Source organism: Melanostigma gelatinosum, assembly GCF_949748355.1.
Source record: "Melanostigma gelatinosum genome assembly, chromosome: 5".
In the NCBI taxonomy this organism is placed as follows: domain Eukaryota; kingdom Metazoa; phylum Chordata; class Actinopteri; order Perciformes; family Zoarcidae; genus Melanostigma; species Melanostigma gelatinosum.
Genome location: NC_136638.1, coordinates 5,612,036 through 5,631,563, shown reverse-complemented (window position 1 = coordinate 5,631,563; position 19,528 = coordinate 5,612,036). Strand labels below are relative to the sequence as shown.

At 43.3% G+C, this 19,528-nt stretch overlaps 1 protein-coding gene across 1 annotated transcript in view; it reads left to right on the top strand.

Annotated features, from left to right (window-relative positions):
* Positions 1-203: 203 nt before the first annotated feature.
* LOC306777994 (GDNF family receptor alpha-4-like) overlaps positions 204-19,528 on the top strand; it is a 37,854-nt gene continuing 18,529 nt past the window's right edge. The window contains exons 1-2 of the mRNA XM_079269314.1: positions 204-441; positions 15,516-15,794. Of these exons, the coding sequence (XP_079125440.1) occupies positions 402-441; positions 15,516-15,794 (319 nt within the window). The 5' untranslated portion in view covers positions 204-401. The remainder of the gene's footprint in view (positions 442-15,515; positions 15,795-19,528) is intronic.

Genomic DNA, 19,528 nt, shown 5'->3' with positions numbered 1-19,528 from the left:
CGTCGCGATGACTGTCCGCGGGCAGAGCTGCATCCCCCGGTGACGCTTGACATTTCTTCCATCCAGTAGTTGTGATTTCTCTTTTTTTCCCCAAGCGGCGCGGCGGCAAGCTGGAAGCCTTTGGCACAAAAAACAACAGTGACTCTCAGAGGCTGCCTCTCCGGTGCGTATACTTTGCTCCGACGCATTCCTCGGTGGCTCCTCCGTCTTCCTGCTGAGGATTTGAAACTTCAGCGACCGAGCTGCGGGCAAAGGGCGAACGGGCGCGTGTTGTTGGCGCGGTGAATGTAGCGGCAGGCTGGGTTGTCCGTCTGCGGGGCGCACGGCGGTGCTGCTGGACCAGAACGCACCAAGTCTCTTGTTCCCATTTTACCCCATCCGGTGTCCCGAACCCTGCAAACATGTTTCTCATCGGGAGTGTGCTCGCTCTCTTCTTCTCAGGTACGTTCACTGGTTTGACTTTTACAATTAGAAAAATGAGAGAAACTTATAAAATATTCTGCGTCTTCTAGTTATCATTACTCCGAGGTGCGTTTTTTACGGCTCGTTTTGGTCCATTTCACGGTCTTGGAGCCCCGGGGATGGATGGGAAGAAGTCTGTGTTTGTGTGTGTGTGTGTGTGTGTGTGTGTGTTTTTTCCTGACAACTTTTCAGCAGAGTTTAAAAAAACCCGTTTGATTTGGCAGTGAATATTTAAAAAATGCAAGTGTATTTTGGTCTCAATAATTCCGGTTTTGGTTGAGGTTCTGTGCTCTTTTAGTTCAAGCAAGCCAATTCATCTCTCAAGGTTTTGTGTTCCATCATCAGAAGTGCCACTAGGCTACGCCCTCCCAGCTCCAAGCCCCGCGCTGAAACTTTCATGCCACGACTGAAACACGCGGACGGCAAAAGACGCACCCTCCGCAGTTTAGACATGCTTATATGTTGTTTGTCTTACAGCTCGAACAATTCCTCTGATTTGAAACATTTTAAAAATTAAAATTTTTTAATAAAATTGTTGCTTAAAGTTAGCTTGTCTTCGAACCAGTTTGTGGTTTTGAAATAATTGGGATTTTTGATGCCATTTTTGTCCCATTTATGTCAATTGCTACAAACGAGAACAACATTGCTAGAGCAACACAAATTGATGATCCGTAGACCACTGCGAAGTGCTGATATATAGTTTATTTTTGTATGCAAAAAAAGCAACAGTTAAGGTATTTTTAAGATGTTTAAGGGATGTTTTTGATTGTGCCTACAGTCTATAAACGCTTACAGGTTGTTTTTTTTGGTTATTTTAAAAATAGCATGCCTGTTGATATCTACTTACAGTAAATGTTCTATTAAGAATCACTAGACCATGTTTTGACTTTAAAAATAATCTTTATTTTTTTCCATTGATACACAAAGACCATACATTATATACAAACAATTAAAGATTTTAAAAACATATGAACAGTTGTATTGAATGGCTTCTCATATACACACAGGAAAAACAATTCTTAAAAAGTTCAAAATCTCAAACCAAAGTTTTGATTTGATTTGACGGTCTTGTATTGACGCTGCGTGTGGATGACCACTTTGTAATTAATGAAGTTGCTGTCGGGTGTGAGCGCGCTACTGTCGTGACGATGACCTTGTTTCGTTTATTCCTTTGTGTCTTTGTGTGTTTTGTATGGTGTTAGTGTGTCTGGGAGCCTGTGTGTGGCCACTGAAAGCTTGCAAATGAAGAAAAATCAGAAAGGAAAAAAAGGGGCGTCTTTACAGCATCATAAACTCACTCTGAGAGAACGTTTCTATTGTTTGTAGCACAATAGCGGGGTTGTGGTAAAGCCTTAAACTACAGCGTTAAGAGTTACGGACAGGTGTTTTAGCCCAAGAGCTAAAGGGGCATTTTAGTGAGTGTCCACTGCTCTTTATTACACTTTATTACATAAATTACAGATGGGTCCGTGTACGAAGGCAGATCTACCAAAACTGGACAAAGAAACAAAGACCGGTGTATTGTTCTTTGTCTCTGACAATGGAAGTTATCATGACTGAACAGAGGAAAACAAACTGCTGAGTACTTGTTCGCAAAAATCATATGCGAAGAAGAAGATTTGTGGGAAACATAAGTCTGAAGGGCCCTTGTTGGTCGGCCGAAAACCCTTTTTTCAAAGGCCTGAAGATGAGTCAACAGAGAGACACAAGTATAAAACTGATTCAATCTGTAGTCAATGTCCAGAAATCGCAACGTGGTGGTGCATTCAAAGATTCTCTTTTCCGGTTGTTTTATCGGATTGCGAGCGCTTCTCACTGACAGCGCTTCACAGAGGCACTCCCATATCTGGCTATTGCTGGTGTTTTTCTTGTTGTTTCTCTTGAAGTCACAGTGGGAGGTCGTCTGACCTACTTGAAAAGGTGGAGTCCAACAGGATGACGAATCCCTTTCTGTTTCAGCTGGACTTCGCATGCCAAAAACGTCTCATTCCCAGATGTGGACTTTTAGTACCACTCAAATGTACTTATTATTTCTTTGTATTAATGAACATCCACACATAACATTAAATCTGTCAGGTATAGGATATGTACAATTCTAAAAATGATAACGTCAGTGTTGCAGTCTTTTTTTATTGTTGATACAGGGCTCTTGTTATCTCGCCAGGAGATCATGTTCGGTCGTGTGTTTGTGCATGTCCCTGTCTGTCCACAGCTAATTCCGCTGAGCCCATTGGCCTCATGTTTTTTTGTGCTCGCATGCTCAGAGACCTCTCGCGGTTGCAGTGATTCACGCTTATTGACTAAACAGAGCAGGTGCAGGACAGTGTATCTGTTGCGTCAGGAGCAATTAGTATTCATTCAATCACACATGACAGCAGTGGTCGTTGCAGACACACCTGGCGGAGATCTGCACTCTACCGAGTGCACCTTTCCAGTTTGCACGAGTTTCGGTTTAGTTTGTACTTTGCACTTCCCCCCCTTTGAGTGGCACGAATTACAAGTGTTAACCATGCATGACACTCTCAATGGCAGCTGTTACAGGTGCCTCAGGTTGGAGTCGACTGGAGTTGACAGTCAGACTAATATAGTTGGAATGTCATTGCGACAATAAAGTTCCCACCAATTTCAAATCCTGTTTGTGTGTTTATTGTACTCCTAAACAACAGAAATGTGGATGTTTTTATCATTTCTTCTCAATTTTTATATACGCTAAGCCCCTCAGGTACCCCTCCCCCGGTAACAGCAGACGCACCTCCTGGTTGGGAATCAGTGGATTATATCACTGCTGTAGCAGGACGAATGAAATTCCCCCACAGTGGCTTTACGTGTGCACGCTCTGTACTGCAGCGCTGTGTTCATTAGCCGCGTTAATGATTGTCCAGCTTGTAGTGACATTGTAATGTTGAGTGACAGGCTCTCTCCCTGTCTCCCTGGCCTCAGGTTAACCCCCCTTTTTCTATCTCTCTCGCTTTCAGGTCGCGTCTGATTTTCCTTTCTTCTTTTTTTTCAATCTCAATCTAAATTCCCCTTCGGATTCAGCGGCGCGTCACAATAAATTGTTCAAGTCAGTCAATGAGGAAGTGCAGTCAACCGATGCCGGTGTGCAAACACATTCAGAGCGGCAGTGGTTGACGTCTTATCGGTGCGAAGGCAGGTGTGCGTGTTTGTGAGTATTTGTAGGGGTGGGAGGGTGCGGGACAGGGCTCATTTTCCTTAGATGCCAAGAGTGGGTTTTTGAAGACCTATACTGATACTGATCCTTTGAAGCTGCCCGCAGGGAGTGTTTACCTTCTCCTCTTAGGCTCCCCTTTAACGTACAGTTTCACTTTTCCGTTCCTCTGAAAATGCTGCACGGTGGTGTGGTGGCTAACACCATTGCCTCACAGAAAGAAGGGCCCAGAATTGATTCCCAGGCTAGACGGGCCTTCTGTGTGGAGTTTCCATGTCAGCATGGGATCTCTACGGGTTCCATGGGTTCTCTACGGGTTCTCCTGCAACAGTCCAAAGGTGGGCTATAGGTTAATTGATGACTCTAAATTGCCCGTAGCTGTGGATGTGAGCATGAATAGTTGTCTCAGGCAACCTGTCCAGAGTGAACCTTACCTTCGCTAATGTTAGGTTGTTTTATACTCGTTATAGTGTAGCAGGTGTAAGGCACGCGCACGCCAGGAAATTACGTAATCACGACCAGCGCGTGAGCGCCGCGACCAAGTCATTCGTCGTGCACGTCTGAATTTGTCTCTTTATTTGAGTACATTTTTACTTTTACAGCCAAATCAAATAGTTTACAGAATATCAAAACGTAGTTTCCTTGCAATGCATGCAATACTTGACTTGTTTGTTTACAGAGTTTGTATAAAGGCAATACAGTAGTCCAGATATGAGATATGCGTTTACAGATAATTATAAGACATCCTCGTCATTGTGGAGGTTGGGCTATGGTCTTTTGCAGGTTACACCTACAGCCTATGGGCATATCTATGGGTAACACTCTATGTCTTTTTGATTCCTCAGTGTTCATTTTGTTTGTACGCTATAAACAAAGCTTTAGACTGGTTGCAAGAAATGAGCAGAACAGCGGGAGGGTCCCTCCTCCCCGCCGCTAGGAGACTACAGCAAGGAGAAGAGCACACGGCAGCTCCGGAGACGGAGACGCTAACATTAGGGACTGCTGGCTGAAAATCAAGTTACTAGACTCTCTCTGAAGCTGGTGCCCGCTCTCCTCCCGGCAAAGTAGTCTCCAAGCGACAAAGAGACGGACTGCAGGGTGTAATTCATGTCTCATTTGTGGTCTGATCAAGGCTAAATTCATCATATACATATTTCTTATCGTTGGAAAACTTGAATTTGACTAATTTCCTGGAAAGAAAGTGTTTGACACAAAAAATAGTCTCTATGGACAAACACATTTCTTGACGTGAATAATAATAATGAAAACATAGGTCCTTTAAATGAGTATTCTGGTGATTTAGTTTTAGCCTACACTTCTTGGGGTTGGAGGTCTTAACACATAAAAGCAATGGTTTCATAGTTAAACCGTTAAACCATTCGTCCTCTGCATGGAACAAGCTCCAAAATGATGTACCCAACATTGTCCATCATGTAACCAGATTTCATGAGACCATTCATTTGTGTGATAAATGCTCACTTCTTCCAAAACGGTTTGTAATGCATGCTCTCTGTTCAACATTCACAGTCTTCCAGACTGAACTCAGATAACCCTGATGACATCACTATGGTTATTTTCTTTAGGTCTGGTCCGAGAGTGACTCAGCTAAATTCATTTCACAAAATGTTGTGAAATATTGTGGAAGCTCGGTGACGTAGTGACTGCTGGCTGGGCTAATTGGTGAAGAGATGTAGGCGATGAGCTAGCTGCTAAAAAAAACTGATATTGTTACAAATATGAGAGCGGTCTTTCTTTTGAAATGACCTCATCTAAACCTTAAAACACACACAGGTGTCAGGTGTTTGAAAGTGTGGGCTGCAGGCTATCACACCGTGCAGTTACTGAAGATTCCACAGCACTGCAGGGGTGTGTGTTTCGAACAACAGGAGTCCCTCCAGTCGGTAGAGAGAGAGAGAGAGAGAGATTGTCCTATCAGTATTGATCTCCGGCGACAGACAATGACGTCTATGAAGAGCAATGAAGCCCGAGAAATGAGCATCATAAACCTACTTTGATGATAAGTGTGAAAAGCTGCTCGGAATAGAGAGAGAATGAATGACTAGTTCGAGGAAATCTCTAAATAAACTCCCCCAAATGAACATCTGTCTAAAATTATTCAGTAACGTCATTCAACCCGTCCTCATTGGGAGGTGAACTGTGGAGGGGCTTCTAATGAACCAGTGGCATCTATCTTGGGACAAAACACACACATGTCCCACATGTCTACAGTTCTGTAAGGTAATCCTAAAGATTCACAGAAACAGACCAAACCAGAGAAGAGAAATCCAGTTCCAGGTTCACCTGGCACGAGCTGATCCTGAATAGATAGATAGATAGATAGACAGATAGATAGATAGATAGATAGATAGACAGATAGATAGATAGATAGATAGATAGATAGATAGACAGATAGATAGATAGATAGATAGATAGATAGATAGATAGATAGATAGATAGATAGATAGATAGATAGACAGACAGACAGACAGACAGACAGACAGACAGACAGACAGACAGATAGATACTTTATTTCAGACTCGGGGTCCATACAGGCAGATACATAAAAAAACAGACACAAACAATAAAAGTACATAGGCCTAGCAATGCCTTACAAAGAGACAGCTGTACCAATGTCGCCACAGCTGGGACTGGTAGCGTGTGCTGCTAAACCTTATGTTGGTTAAAACAAGTATGATCCCATTTGCAGAGTCATTCAGTCTACAGATGAATTTGTACATGAGATTTCTTAAAACAGTTTGGAAAGTGTTGACTCGTGCAGCCACAAACATTTCACGAGCACTACTCCATCTCGGTCTCTTTAAAAGTATTCTCATGGCGTCATTGTACGCTACTTGAAGTCTCTGGAAACTCTTTTTATACTCCCATCACATACTCCCATCACATAGCCTTGTCAAGTGACAGCCTCTGCCCAGAGACAGATCCTCTGAGAATCATCAAGAAACCTACCAGCTCAAAAACCAAGAACTCCATCATCTATCCAAAGACACATCCAAACACAATCGACAAGGGAAATACATGCAGATACATTGAACATTGGAAAACTAAAACAAGATCCATCACCAAAGCGGAACCTCATCATTTATTGAAAAAGAGAATATAGCACAATACCTTGTGAGTGTTAAAAACCCAGATGGATGTTCACAATGTAGACTCAGCGACCATAAAGTAGAGATGGAAACAGGTTGTTATCATGAGGATTGGAAACCCAGACGGCTACCCGCTGTATGAAGCTGTCAGAAACCACGTTAGCGGCAGAGACAACATGTGATGAACTGACTAAACTGTTTAGCAGAGGACCACAATTCATACATTCACCCGCAGAGTATGTGACCATGCTACAGAAGAAAACGTTAACTAGAACTACTGAGGTTGTATTTCATTCTCAAAATGTATTCATAATTTTACCGTAATTCATTTTATTTTATTTAAAGGCTTTCTATCTGTTTGAGACACTAAGGTGTGATGTCATTTTCTAATTTATATTGTATGTAATATATTGTGGATTGTTCTTCTTTGGCAACATATTGAAGCTTATTTAATTAAATTGAGAAAGAAAGAGCGAAAGAGGGGGGGGGCAGAGAGACGGAGACAGACAGATGGAGAGGATTGGAAGTGTTGTGAGGTGAATGAACTCGTGAAAGAAGTGAGGAAATCTATCTTCCTTCTTCTGTCACATTTAATGAAAAATGAGCAACTCACGTGGCCTCCATCCACCTGGTTCTATCTGATCTGGGTGCAGAGGTGTGTGTGTGTGTGTGTGTGTGTGGGTGATAACGTTCTTCTCAAAGGGAATGGTGTATCCAAGAGTTAGTTTGGAGGTCTTCTGTGTGTTTTGTTGATAACTGGGATTTGGAACTCAAACACAGGAGCGGCAGATGGTGTGTTGGCTTCTGCTTCCATGGCTGTCTCTGTGTGTGTGTGTGTGTCAAGCATGCAGAGGCTTTAGATTGAGTGCCGTATGTGTGTGTCTTGGTGTGTCCTTACTCAAACTCAGTGTCTGACTCTAGTCCCTGAAGGTACCGCTGCTCTGTGGTCAGAGCCAGGGCTGATCCCAGGTCAGCTGCGGCATGACCTCAGGCCCATCTGCTATCACGATGACAGATGTGTTCGAGACTGTTTTCAGATCTGTGGCTGCAGCCACGATCCCCAGTTAGTCTTTCTAACAGACTGGCTTCCATGTTGGCAGGGGGGCGTCTGCCAGACATTTAGTTTGGTTCTTTAAATCCTAAATATAATTGGAAACACTGCATCAAATGTGTTTTATACTTCCTACATTTTTGTCTTACGGTAGTGAGGAGTGAGAAGCATCAAAACATATGATAAAGAGGGGACTGAGGCATGAGTCCATGGGGAGTAAATAATCATTTTCAACACATTTCAGCAAAAAAATCTGTATTATTAATTCCGAAGTTTAGTGATAATCGACTTTAGCCTGTGTGTGTATGTGTACGTGGGCGTGACAGTGTTTAAGTCGAGAACCACTTAAACCAGGACCAAGTCATTACCAAGACCAGCGTGTATCGAGACCAAGACAAGTCCAGGTTTTAAGGGGTTGAGACTAATTCAAGACCAAGACCAGACCATCTGGAGTGTCACACTGAATAACACACTTATAATAAAGTGTGGAACATGCAAACCATAGGCACTCCTGACCTGAAAGTTCAACATTCTTATAAAAACACCCACAGACTCCTCTTCACCTCTTGTATTGCCATATATACTGTATATGTATAAGTGTACCATTAGAAAGGTCTCGATAAAATCTCTAGAAAACCCCCCAAAAAGCTCAAGAAAATCCAAGCTAGCGGCCCTTAATAATTATTTGACAAGCTGCTGTTTCAAATGCATGAGTTTTAGCTGGGGTCGACAATATTGGAGAAACCGGCAAGAGTAAGGTCGATTTTGAAAGCATCCAACAGAAAAACACCGGTTCTGCCGATGTAAAAGTCTCTTAAACCTGCATTCTCTCTACAGACCAGCAGGGGGCGACTCCTACCGTTGCAAAAAGAAGTCTGATTGTATAGAAGTCTACGAGAAAATTACTCTCCTTCTCTCTTGATTTATTACCTCAGTAAACATTGTAAACATGAGTTTATGGTCTCAATCTCTAGTTTCAAGTCTTCAATACAGCATGATGTTCATTTAGTACATGATGGTCCATTTAGAGTCAAACAGACCATAAAGCAGAGCATACTTTAGGGCGGGCTTACTGTGATTGACAGGTCGCTGCAGCTACCAGAGCTGTATACGTCACTCCGCATTACAAATACGGTCACTTCTATTCATTGGTTGCGAAAAAAACATCATGGCGACGGCGAAACCTCCAAACGCGAGGCTTCATAATATCAGTCCACAAACCAATGGGTGACGGCACCATGACGTAGTGAATACTTCTGCCATGACTACTTCTAATATACAGTCTATGGTCCAGTGTTGCCAACTCTTGTCCAATGAAGGGAGCTAGCAGCATTCTCTAGCGAGGAAGTCGTCAAGGTGGCAACAGTGACACCCCGTCCCTTCAGGCCTCATGCCAAAACCACTCCTCCAAAACGATCGTGACGAACGTAAACAACAATTTTTTTTGTCAGAGCATTTGATTCATTGATATCATGTTGGGAAGTCAAGAGAGTTTCAATAAATATAAGAAAAAATGCATCACCCACCCGAGGGTTAACTGTACGAAAGTATCATCTAGAACAGTGATTCTCAACTGGTGGGTCTCTACTTTTCCCCTGAGATTCTTTCTTTGATGTCAATTTAAGCTTGGTGTTTTATAGATGGCTGTCTTTTTTGTAGTTTTTTTGTCTGTTCATTCGGCTGTGGTTGCCATCACTTCTCATTCCACCCGACCAGTAACTCCTCTCTTTGTACCAAGCAAACCTCAAATGTGAAACGCATCACTTCCACTTCATCACAGTCGTGGCAGTACTTTCACCCACAGAAACACTTCTTTGCCTTGTTTCTTCACCACAGCTCGTTTCTCTCTGAGTCTCTCTGTGGCAAATATAAAAAGAAGGAGATGTTTGTACAGAGAGAAGGACAAGAGCCGATAACAGCCAGTATATACTGACCAGGTAAATCAGTGAGACTGTGCAGTTGTAATAATGTTAGTGGAATCACAGTGTGGATTAGCTGCAGTAGTGTGCTTTGTGCTGTAAACAAATCCAGCAGGTTTCACATTAAATCCAACCCTGTGGCACATGATTTGTAAGATGCACCGTAATGGCCGAGAGGAGCCGGTGCTATGTTACCACCTCAGAATCAATGTGGTGGGTGAGGTGAAGTTGTATTGACCTATTCCTTACACATCGTTGCCATAGGGCAGGGATTTTCAGTTACAAATTCAACTGGGCCTGATTTTAATACTGGGAATGCAGACGAGCCATACATTTTCAGGAGCATATTTCAAACTTTTCTTTTAGCTTTTGTAATGACAATTAATGAACTTACAAAAAAAAAGAAGAAAAAAAAAGATTGTTATTTTACTTCTGAAATAAATGAAAGAAGTTCGGTCAGATATCGGACCCGAGCACAGCATAGAGTTCAGAAACACACCAGGGTCATACGGCTGTGATCGCGGCCCTCTCCTCTGATCCCACTCTGAACATTTGTCCTTCGCTCAATATGGTGCCTCCGGATTTTATATTCTTTAATGACCACAAGGCACTCGTTGCAAATTAAACATATTGCTTTGGCGCTTGGAGATAGCAGTAAAAGTACCAGCCAGTCCAGGCCGGGTCAAACTGACGGGTTTCATTCATCAGTGGGGCACTTCCCTCCTTGTGACTGTCAATCGCCAGATGTTTTGAAGAGCTACTTAAAGTGGTCGAAAAACTGCGGCACATGAAAAAAAATGTAATTGATGAAAGTTGCATTCTGACACTTGAGGAAATACTATATCGTGTTTTTTTTAATTTTGAGGACTACATTGACCCAAAGAGGGTGCTACAACTACTGGATCAAAAACGGTGGCATGCTACTCCACCTAGAGGTTTTTATTGCAATCTGTTTTAATCCACCAATGGACTAGCTGTACAGACGTTAGCTGAGTCCAAATGGAGCGTCACATTCTGCTCAGGACCTGGAGCGCCTGTTGAGAAACGTGACCCATTGGTTTGCTGGATCGAGTGAATGTCAAACAAACAGGCTACTCGGTCTGAATGCTGGTCTTCCTCGAAGCAGCTCTCCAGACTCTTTGTTCACACAGAGCTGGTGTGCAGCAGATGGCACACTGTATGCTCATTGTTTTCAATGGGAAAACAATGATAAACTCCACCAGCACTGATGCAGGGGGCTGCTCGCTGCCTGCAGACACAGTGGAAACAACATTCTTTATCTTTCCTTCTGCGATCCACTGATGTCAAACGGGTTTTTTGGGTAATTCTACAGAGATGGAGGCACGTACATCTATTCATCAACATTTACTGCTCATTATTTTACAGTGAAGATGAATTAGTGAGGAGCTTTCTCTCTCTGACTGAACATTTTGAAGTCTGGGAGGAAAAAAAGCCTGGCTGCCGAAGTTAGGTTTAGCTAAACAACTTCACCGCTTGGCCCTCTGGCTTGGCAACATCACACACTGTGGCTTGGACTTCCTGTGGGAACACCTCTTGAGAGACTCCTAAAGGGGCCTACGACTACAATTACTAGGCAACAACAACACTGACTACCTTATTCATTTCAGGAGCACTTCCTTTGGTGCTGTGTGGTGGTGTGTGTGTGTGTGTGTGTGGGGGGGGGGGGCAGAGTAATACGGCAACAAAAGTTGTTTCTGGCTGTAGTTGGCGTTGTGTTTGCTCCTGTAGCATTACTTTGCTTTTTACTTCACCAGCATTGAGATTGAGAAGACAAGAATGTAAAAGCTCCTTCAAAATGAATGTGACATTTATAATAATGTGTGGTTCACTCCATTGTTTACAACAGGTTTTTTGCAGTGGATGAACTAAAGATGGTGTCCTTCTTATGCGTCCTGGACTTCCCTCTGTATAATCGAACAGAAAGCTCCGTAAAGACCAGCAGACACTGTTCATGATGTGCTTTTAGGCGGCCTTAAGCATAGGAGTCTGCTTTTGCCGGATTCACTCATCTGCGTTGCATAAGGCTGTTTTGATTAGTGTCCCAATATGGAAATGTAAATGTCAAAGTATCATATGATGACATGATGAATTAATAACGGTATGTCAGCTTTGCTTGTCATTTTTTTAATCTTCTCATCTCTGTGTTTAAATTAATATTTCTATATGATCCTTCAATGTCACAAGAGTTTGATCCGTTAACAATAAGCAGATATTGCACTTTTTTGTGCAATCCAACAGTTGATATCACTGAGACGGTCTCAAGCAACAGCAAGGCTTCTTGGCTCACCGGGTCTCTGGAGAAGGTATATCGGTGTGTTGTCTGCGTCTGTGTTATATTTGAGTGGTGTGACGATTTTCACCTAACTCTCTGCAATAAAGCGTATTAGCATGTTTCCTGTAATGTAACTATTTCTTTAACAATCAAAGGGGAATTGCACAATGGTTTTCATGCTGGTTTTAGGTCTACTGACGGTGATCTTACCAGACCTCTGCAGCCTGCTCCTTCAGTTAAAGTTACTACAATTAACTTCTAACTGGTTATGAAACAGTTCCAATGTAATAGTGATGCCTCTATATTACATACATAAGCAAACAAGACCATTGGTGAGAGGATTGGCTGTTCTATATATTCAAAATATGTTATTCGTCATAGGTCTGAATCCCTGCAACACCAGACGAGACGATGTTCGGTACGCAGGTTTGGCAGAACCTCCGTTAGCTCGAACTCAAGTGCGGCCGCCGGCAGCACAAAGCCTGCTTGAGGCCGATGCCGTATTGCTGGGCCCGCTGGAGGGAAGGGAGGCGCGGGAGAACCAGGACTGAGAGGTGAAGCCTGTCAGACCCTGCAGCAGTAAAACGAGAGCTTTTCTAAAGGGAGTCTGGCAGCTGCACATCTTTACGACACGAGGCAGGGTGCTCACGGAAACACGACTGCTTTGTCCACAGGGGCCGCCAAATTCAACACAACAAGGAAAGTTCCTTGTCGTAGCTTTAACTAGCATGATGATTTAACTGGTATGATGGTTGCATTTTTTCTTTTTACAGAATTATTATTCCACACTTTTATTCTGAATGCCAGATGCATTCTGGCTTTGGAAGCGTCATTCAAAAATAGCATCTAAAGCGCATGCAGTTTAGCAGTCCATTCACAGAGTTAATTAATCTGTTGCCTCGGCTTAGCAACTGATCTGAATGCTAATATTTTTTCGACTATGTGACGCCAGATGGACTCCATTGGAGTTTCTTTCTTCAAATCCCTGAAGGGAGTTCATTGGACTCTTTTTGTGAAGCGATATATTGTTTTATTTTGAACTGTCGTCGTACTACCTGGATGACTGAGCTGAAGGGATGAAAAAGGGAAGAAACCGCAGTGTTTCCAGTTTAGCAGAGATAAAAAAAAAATGTTTTGTGAAAGTTTGATGATGCGGCGCTGGCATGAGAAAGGACAACCTCAGAGAGAGAGAGAGGTGGTCGGGATCAAGCCATCGTCTGATGTGTGGACAAAGTGAGTTGCGGCACAGCGTCGGGAAGCGGCGCTCCACAAAGGCTGTTTGTTCAACCAACAATGTTTTATGTATGTGGTTAGTCTTTCATCAGCACACTCAGTATTCAATTTACATACTGTCTACTGATCCGGCACCGAATGTTAAGCTGTTTATGCTCTCTCAGCCACTTTATTCTGACACCGAGATATGTGTGTGTGTGTGTCTGTGTGTGTGGAAGCCTATGCGAGTATGTATGCGTGTGTGTCTTAGACAGATTGCTTTGCCCCCTCCCCTGTGGTTGTGCAGTATTGTATTCTGGTAGTAATGATGGGTTCTGTGCCTCCCAGTCTCTCTCCCAGCAGGACACACACATAGAAGGGTCCTTCCCAGGGCAGACATGTGCTTGTGTGTGTGTGTGTGTGTGTGTGCTTACGTGTTGTTCTTTTGTAATTGCGTGTTCCTGTGTTTGTGCGTGTGTTTGTGCGTGTACGTGTGTGTGTGTGTGTGTGTGCGTGTGTGTGTGTGTGCGTGCATATGCGCATCTTCGTGTGATTCGAAGAACCTCATTTTCGGCGGTGCATGCTGATTGTGTCTCATACTGTGCGCGTGTCCAACCCATCAAGGTTCACATTGGTACGCTCGCTCTCCACCTCTGCCTCTATCTCCCTCGCCCCTCTCTCTCGCCCCTCTCCCTCGCCCCACACCTCTCCATTTTCCCATCCGTCTTTCCGTTCCCCTATTTCTACTCCCGTATGAAGCCTCTTCTCTTTGCTATTGCAAATCGAAGCCGACACACTTCAGAAAACAACGGTTCCTCTCTTGGAGAAAGTTCCACACAGTGCAGACGCCTGTAATAAATGAAAACTATCTGGGGTAACTTTATCCGGGGCTGAATGTCTTGGCTGAGGAGAATCTACTTTGGTGTTCTGGAAAAGGAAACAGAAAGGTATGCGGTTGAAAATGGGACGTTCCTCATTTGAAAGTGGGATGAGTGGAAGTCGGCCTGTGTGACTATAGGCATGACGTCTGGCCCACAGTGTTCCCTCACCTGTTAGGGTGCTTTCACACCTCAAACACACAAACTGCTTCAAACAAACTCTGTTTAGTTCGGCTGTTTCGCAACTCTGATGTAGACCAACAACCACAGCGAGCATTCTTGAAAACATCGGGTTTTATCTGCCTTCAATCACAATCTGGCATGGTTCATTTTTGGTGTGAAAGAAAAACAGACCAATTCGAGATTGTATGAAGTTCTATCAGAGCATGAATTCATACCCAAAGCATTAAATTACTGCACGGTAACTGTCAAAGACGAGATGTTCGGAACCTTTTTCCTGATTCTGCCAGATCAAGGACGGAAAAATAGACATCTTTACAGAGATTACAACTCGAACGATAAAGGAAATGACTTAAGAGGAGAACGTTGATGAGGTTCACAGATATGGATGAAATGAAGTTACGATGCCGCTCTTGTGCATTTTCACAGGAGCTCTCAAAGTAAGCGCTGTTTCATTTTGGCACAGTGTGACTTCATGTTTACTCCTCTCAGTTCATTTGTAATAATTTCACCACTAATTTGGACCTTTTGAAGTAGGTCCTGAGTCTATTCACTTTGTGGAGAAGCGAATGTTAGCACAGATTATGACCGATTCTTTCACTCCGTTGTCCCTGAAGTAAATGTTAGACCCTTTATTCACAATCCACATGGACGAATCAGGAGAAAATGATCTGAGACCTGTCTCAATCAAACAAACTCTGGCGAGTTCTGGTAACACCAGTGTGACCATATTTTCAAACCTCCACACCGGGACCCTAAAGTGTACCGCACATTCACTTATGCATGCACCAAATGCTTGCTATTGTGTATTGCTATCTGACCATCTTAATATGATCTTTCATATCGGCATTTCCACCTCGCACGACCGTAAATGTACTCTTGCAGGATGAAGAAGAAGTATCTTAATGGCCAGGTACTTTACGAAGGAAAGAGTAAGCTTCCTGGAGCTCTTTAGAAGGGATTATTATTTTAGTTGGGTGAAAACCGGGACAATTTGGTAGTGTCTGTTGAAACCGGGACACATCAGTGTTTTATGGATTTGTTGGGACTTGGGACATCTAGCTTTCTGCTCTCAACTTGTGATCGAATCACCCAACAGTGTTGATGCCAGGTTTAAATAGGGTCATTACGATACCGAGCTTCTCGAACCATATATTTTGCAAACACACATATTATCTGTGCCTGGGTGTGAGCAGGCCTTGACACATAACTTATCTCTCTCCATCTCTTCTGTACTCATTTAGGTGTGTTGCCCTCTCCACCTCTCTCCCCCACTGACTGTGTTGAAGCTCACCGAGTGTGCTCCGCCGACCCCCGGTGCGAGGCGCTGTACCGGGGCTTGGAGCTGTGTGCGGCCGACGCAGCGGTGTCCCCGTTGGGGGAGCAGGTGGCCGCCGAGTGCCTGGAGAGACAGGACGCTCTGCTGGCTAAGCACCCCGCTCTCGTGGCCTGCAAGTGCCAGCGTGGCTTTCGCAAGGAGGAGCAGTGCCTGCGCATATACTGGAGGGTTCGCCTGCTGCCAGGTCAGTCAGGCCTCTGCTGGGGCTGAGGTGTGGGGGTGGACATGGATGCATGTCTGTATGTGGGGGGGGGGGCATATCTAAAACTGGGTCTCCCTCTTTCCATTCATTGTCACCTCATCCAGTTCAAGGTCCTGGGGGGCTAAAGCCAATACAGTGCGCGGTTATCAGAGCTCCAAAAACACACCAGGGCAGTGGTAAGGTGCAGCCTGCGGCGAGCTGCCATGCAATGACTACGGAAAGCGCCGAGTTCAGCAAGCTTCTGTTTTGATACTGCGGCGAAGTGTTGGAAATACTGTATAGTTTATGTGAAATGTTGACCTATTATTCAATTCAATTCCATTTATTTTTGTATAGCCTAAAATCAAAAATTACAAATTTGCCTCAGAGGGCTTTACAATATGTACACATGTGACATCCTCTTGTCCCGGAACCCTCACATCAGAACAGGAAAAACTCCCCAAAAACCCCTTTAACGGGGAGGAAAGAGGAAGAAACCTGTGGGAGAGCAACAGAGGAGGGATCCCTCTCCCCGGATGGACAGAAGTGCAATGATGTCATGTGTAGAACAGGATAGTGAATTACAACACATTCAATGTAATTACAGCACATTCAATGTATGACACAACCACGACAGGAGGCAACACCTGGTCCAGGTTTAACCCGGATACACAGGAACCGGTTCCATATTGGCACCGAGTTTCGGTACCCAACCCTAATCAAGACGGTGTGAGATTGAATCAAAATAAACTGCAGTGTGTGTGTGCGTGTGTGTGTGTCTGACCTAGAGCAACGGTGTGGCTCATGTCTTTGTGGACAACAATGGAGTGTATGGCAGTCTTTGGACACACAGATACAATTTTTCAGTAGTAACAATCTATTTATTGTTGGTTTAGCTGTTTTCATCAGATTTGTTAACACGGACAATAAGGCCAGCTATTAATACAGCAACAACAAGCTATTTGCGATGTAAAGACATAATGGAGTAATGTCTAGTTGAGCAGAACGTGTCGTTGTCCGAGCTTCCTCTTGCTTTGTTAACATTGCCAGGCCAGCTACGCATGCTTTCTAGGGCATGCTCCTGCACTGGTTAGCTGACGAACGCCGCTCTGCACTGCTTTCATAGGGCGGTCACAGCTGCGTCGTCGTGAAAACCCACCCAAAAGTGTCATCATTCCAATCCAGCCTCATGTATCTGTGTGAGGTCTCGTCAAAAAGACCTCACTCTCAGCACCCACACGGTAACTGAGGCACATCCGTGCTGCTGGTGTGACGTGTGCATCAGTAAGTGAGCTACCGCTCGCCAGCGGACTCCTGCTCCCCTGTGGCCTATTAGTCAGCGGAGCATTAGTGTAATTACACACTCCTCAGCTCCTAACGCTGCTAGGCTGCTCTAGTGTGTCATTACCATAAATATATAGTGTAGAATAGGATTTACATACATAAACACTTTACATGCTATTACATTGTTGATTGAGTTTGAACTGTTGAGGGTGTTTTAGATCATTTGCGGCTCGGCCACTAGTCACTCAAGGCTCATGGTGACTGCCCATCAATCTCCCATCCTTATGTCGGCTACTGAGGGTGAACATCACATGACAGAGGGGGGGTAGTATTGAGTGACACGGGAGAGAGCCCTCAGTAATGAGATGAACAAGAATGATATTAAAAGGTGTCGGTACGATTCTTTTTTTACTTTGGACAGAGCCAGGGTTGCTGTTTCCCGCCGTTTTTTTCTCATCTCATTCTTGTAAGACAATAGTGTAAGTGTATTTCCCAAAATGTTGAAATACTTCTTTAAATGAGAAATGAAACAACCTGTAGAATGACAGCAATTCGTCACTTGTGTAGTGCTAAACTCATGGCCTCCTTCTAACGACTCGCATGCCATCATGATCTCTTCAGGAAATTTCTCCACATTTTAAAGCTTTTCGCTTTGTCGTTTTACTCCCCGTTCTCATTCCTTACTCATCACATACGGACGCACAGTCCTACTTTACATTGCTTGGTTAACGTTGGGAATTCAAACAAAACCATTTGGTTGTGTTCAAGAACAGAGTGTTGTCCATGTTAAAATAAGGATGTTACGTAAATGACATACAGAAGTTAAGTAGTCCCTGTAAATAAGGTCAAAGGCGGACTTTCTTGCTCTTTCTACTACGTTGCCTGACCTCAAATCACATGCAAGACGCGTCGTGATGTTACGCTTAGTGATGTTACGCTTAGTGATGTTACGCGTAGTGACTTAAGAGAAACTGGCGCGTTATTCATCACAGACTCATAGAGGCTGTGCAAAGGGGTGGTTTTACTTCAGGGACCCCTCTGCAGTGCATGGGAGGCAGCTCTTCTAACTAACTTCTGTAACATAAACGTCAGGTCCATGCTGCGAACTGTCAGAAAATACAGTGACGACTTAATTTAGAGATAGAATATAATATGTCACGGAATAATTTACACAGAGCAGCATGATGGTGAGGCAGCTTTTACTGGGTTTGATCTGTTATCTGTTATGACTGCAATATACTGTCGGGGGATTTGAACATTCTGCATGTGTTGATGTTGCAGATGAGTCATGTTTACGCCCATGGTCCTCTTATCATTGGGAGATGTTCCACCACCGTCATATCTCTTTCCTGTATTGCTTAGTCGTACCTCCATAAAGTGTTATCTTGACTCTTTGTGCCATGACATAAGCACTAGAATAACCTTGTTATCTTAAAGGAAAATGTAGCAATTTTAAAACTGGGATCAAACTTTCTAGACTTAAACTTTTACTTACAGCAGTTCAGTGCTAAGTACTCGTTCGCCTGTTTATTTATGCTAAAATGTGTCGTTAGAAACAACCAGTAGCTTTTCCGGCTGTTTCAGCTGATGCTGATTTATGAAACGGAGAAGTTCATTTTCTGTTTAGCTTTTCTTGGTGTAGAATCAAGAAAATTATTTTTAACAATTAATGTTACGATTCTTTTTTGGAATAGTTGAGTAATGTAACAACTCATTTATTTAATATTCTGAAGACATTTCTTTGAACCAATTCCAGATCAATACAACATTTAATTTACACAGAGACTCAGAAAGTTGTTTGATTATCATTTCAATATTATATTCAATCATCTTCTCTTAAAAACAAGATAACAGAGCTAATCTGTCAGATCCTTGATCTCCTTGAATAAAACTACTGGAGGATCAGTATTTCACAAGTACTTCAAATGGTTATCATGACATGTATGTATCTCATCACTCGAGTAATAAGGAATTAAGATAATCATTTTCAAATGTATTATTGTGTTTCAGCCATTTTTGCACTGAAACTCGGCCAATTAAGTAAACAGAACTTATGAAATGGCCGAATGCCAAAGTTAGATGACGCATGGTGTAATGTTACGTTACCATAACAGCAGTGGTGCCGAAATTACTCTTAACATGCCACGATGAGGAAACATTTAGAAAATACATTTGAAGTGACTGCTGTAACAGAAAGATGTCGATGATCCTAATATATCACGCTTTGGTGGAGACAAAATGTAAAAACAACGGTGCTGTCTTGCTGCCGCCTTGACACATCGCTCCAGGATGCTTTCACTTTCGGAAATGTTCGTGCCCACAGAGCATTATGCTAATAAATGTAAAATAATAATAATAATGTCTAAAATACTCCCACATTAAAGGGTAATGGGAGAGTTTTTTTAGCTGGAGCTTGTTCTCCATGCTTTGACCAGGTGTAGCGTCAGGTTCGA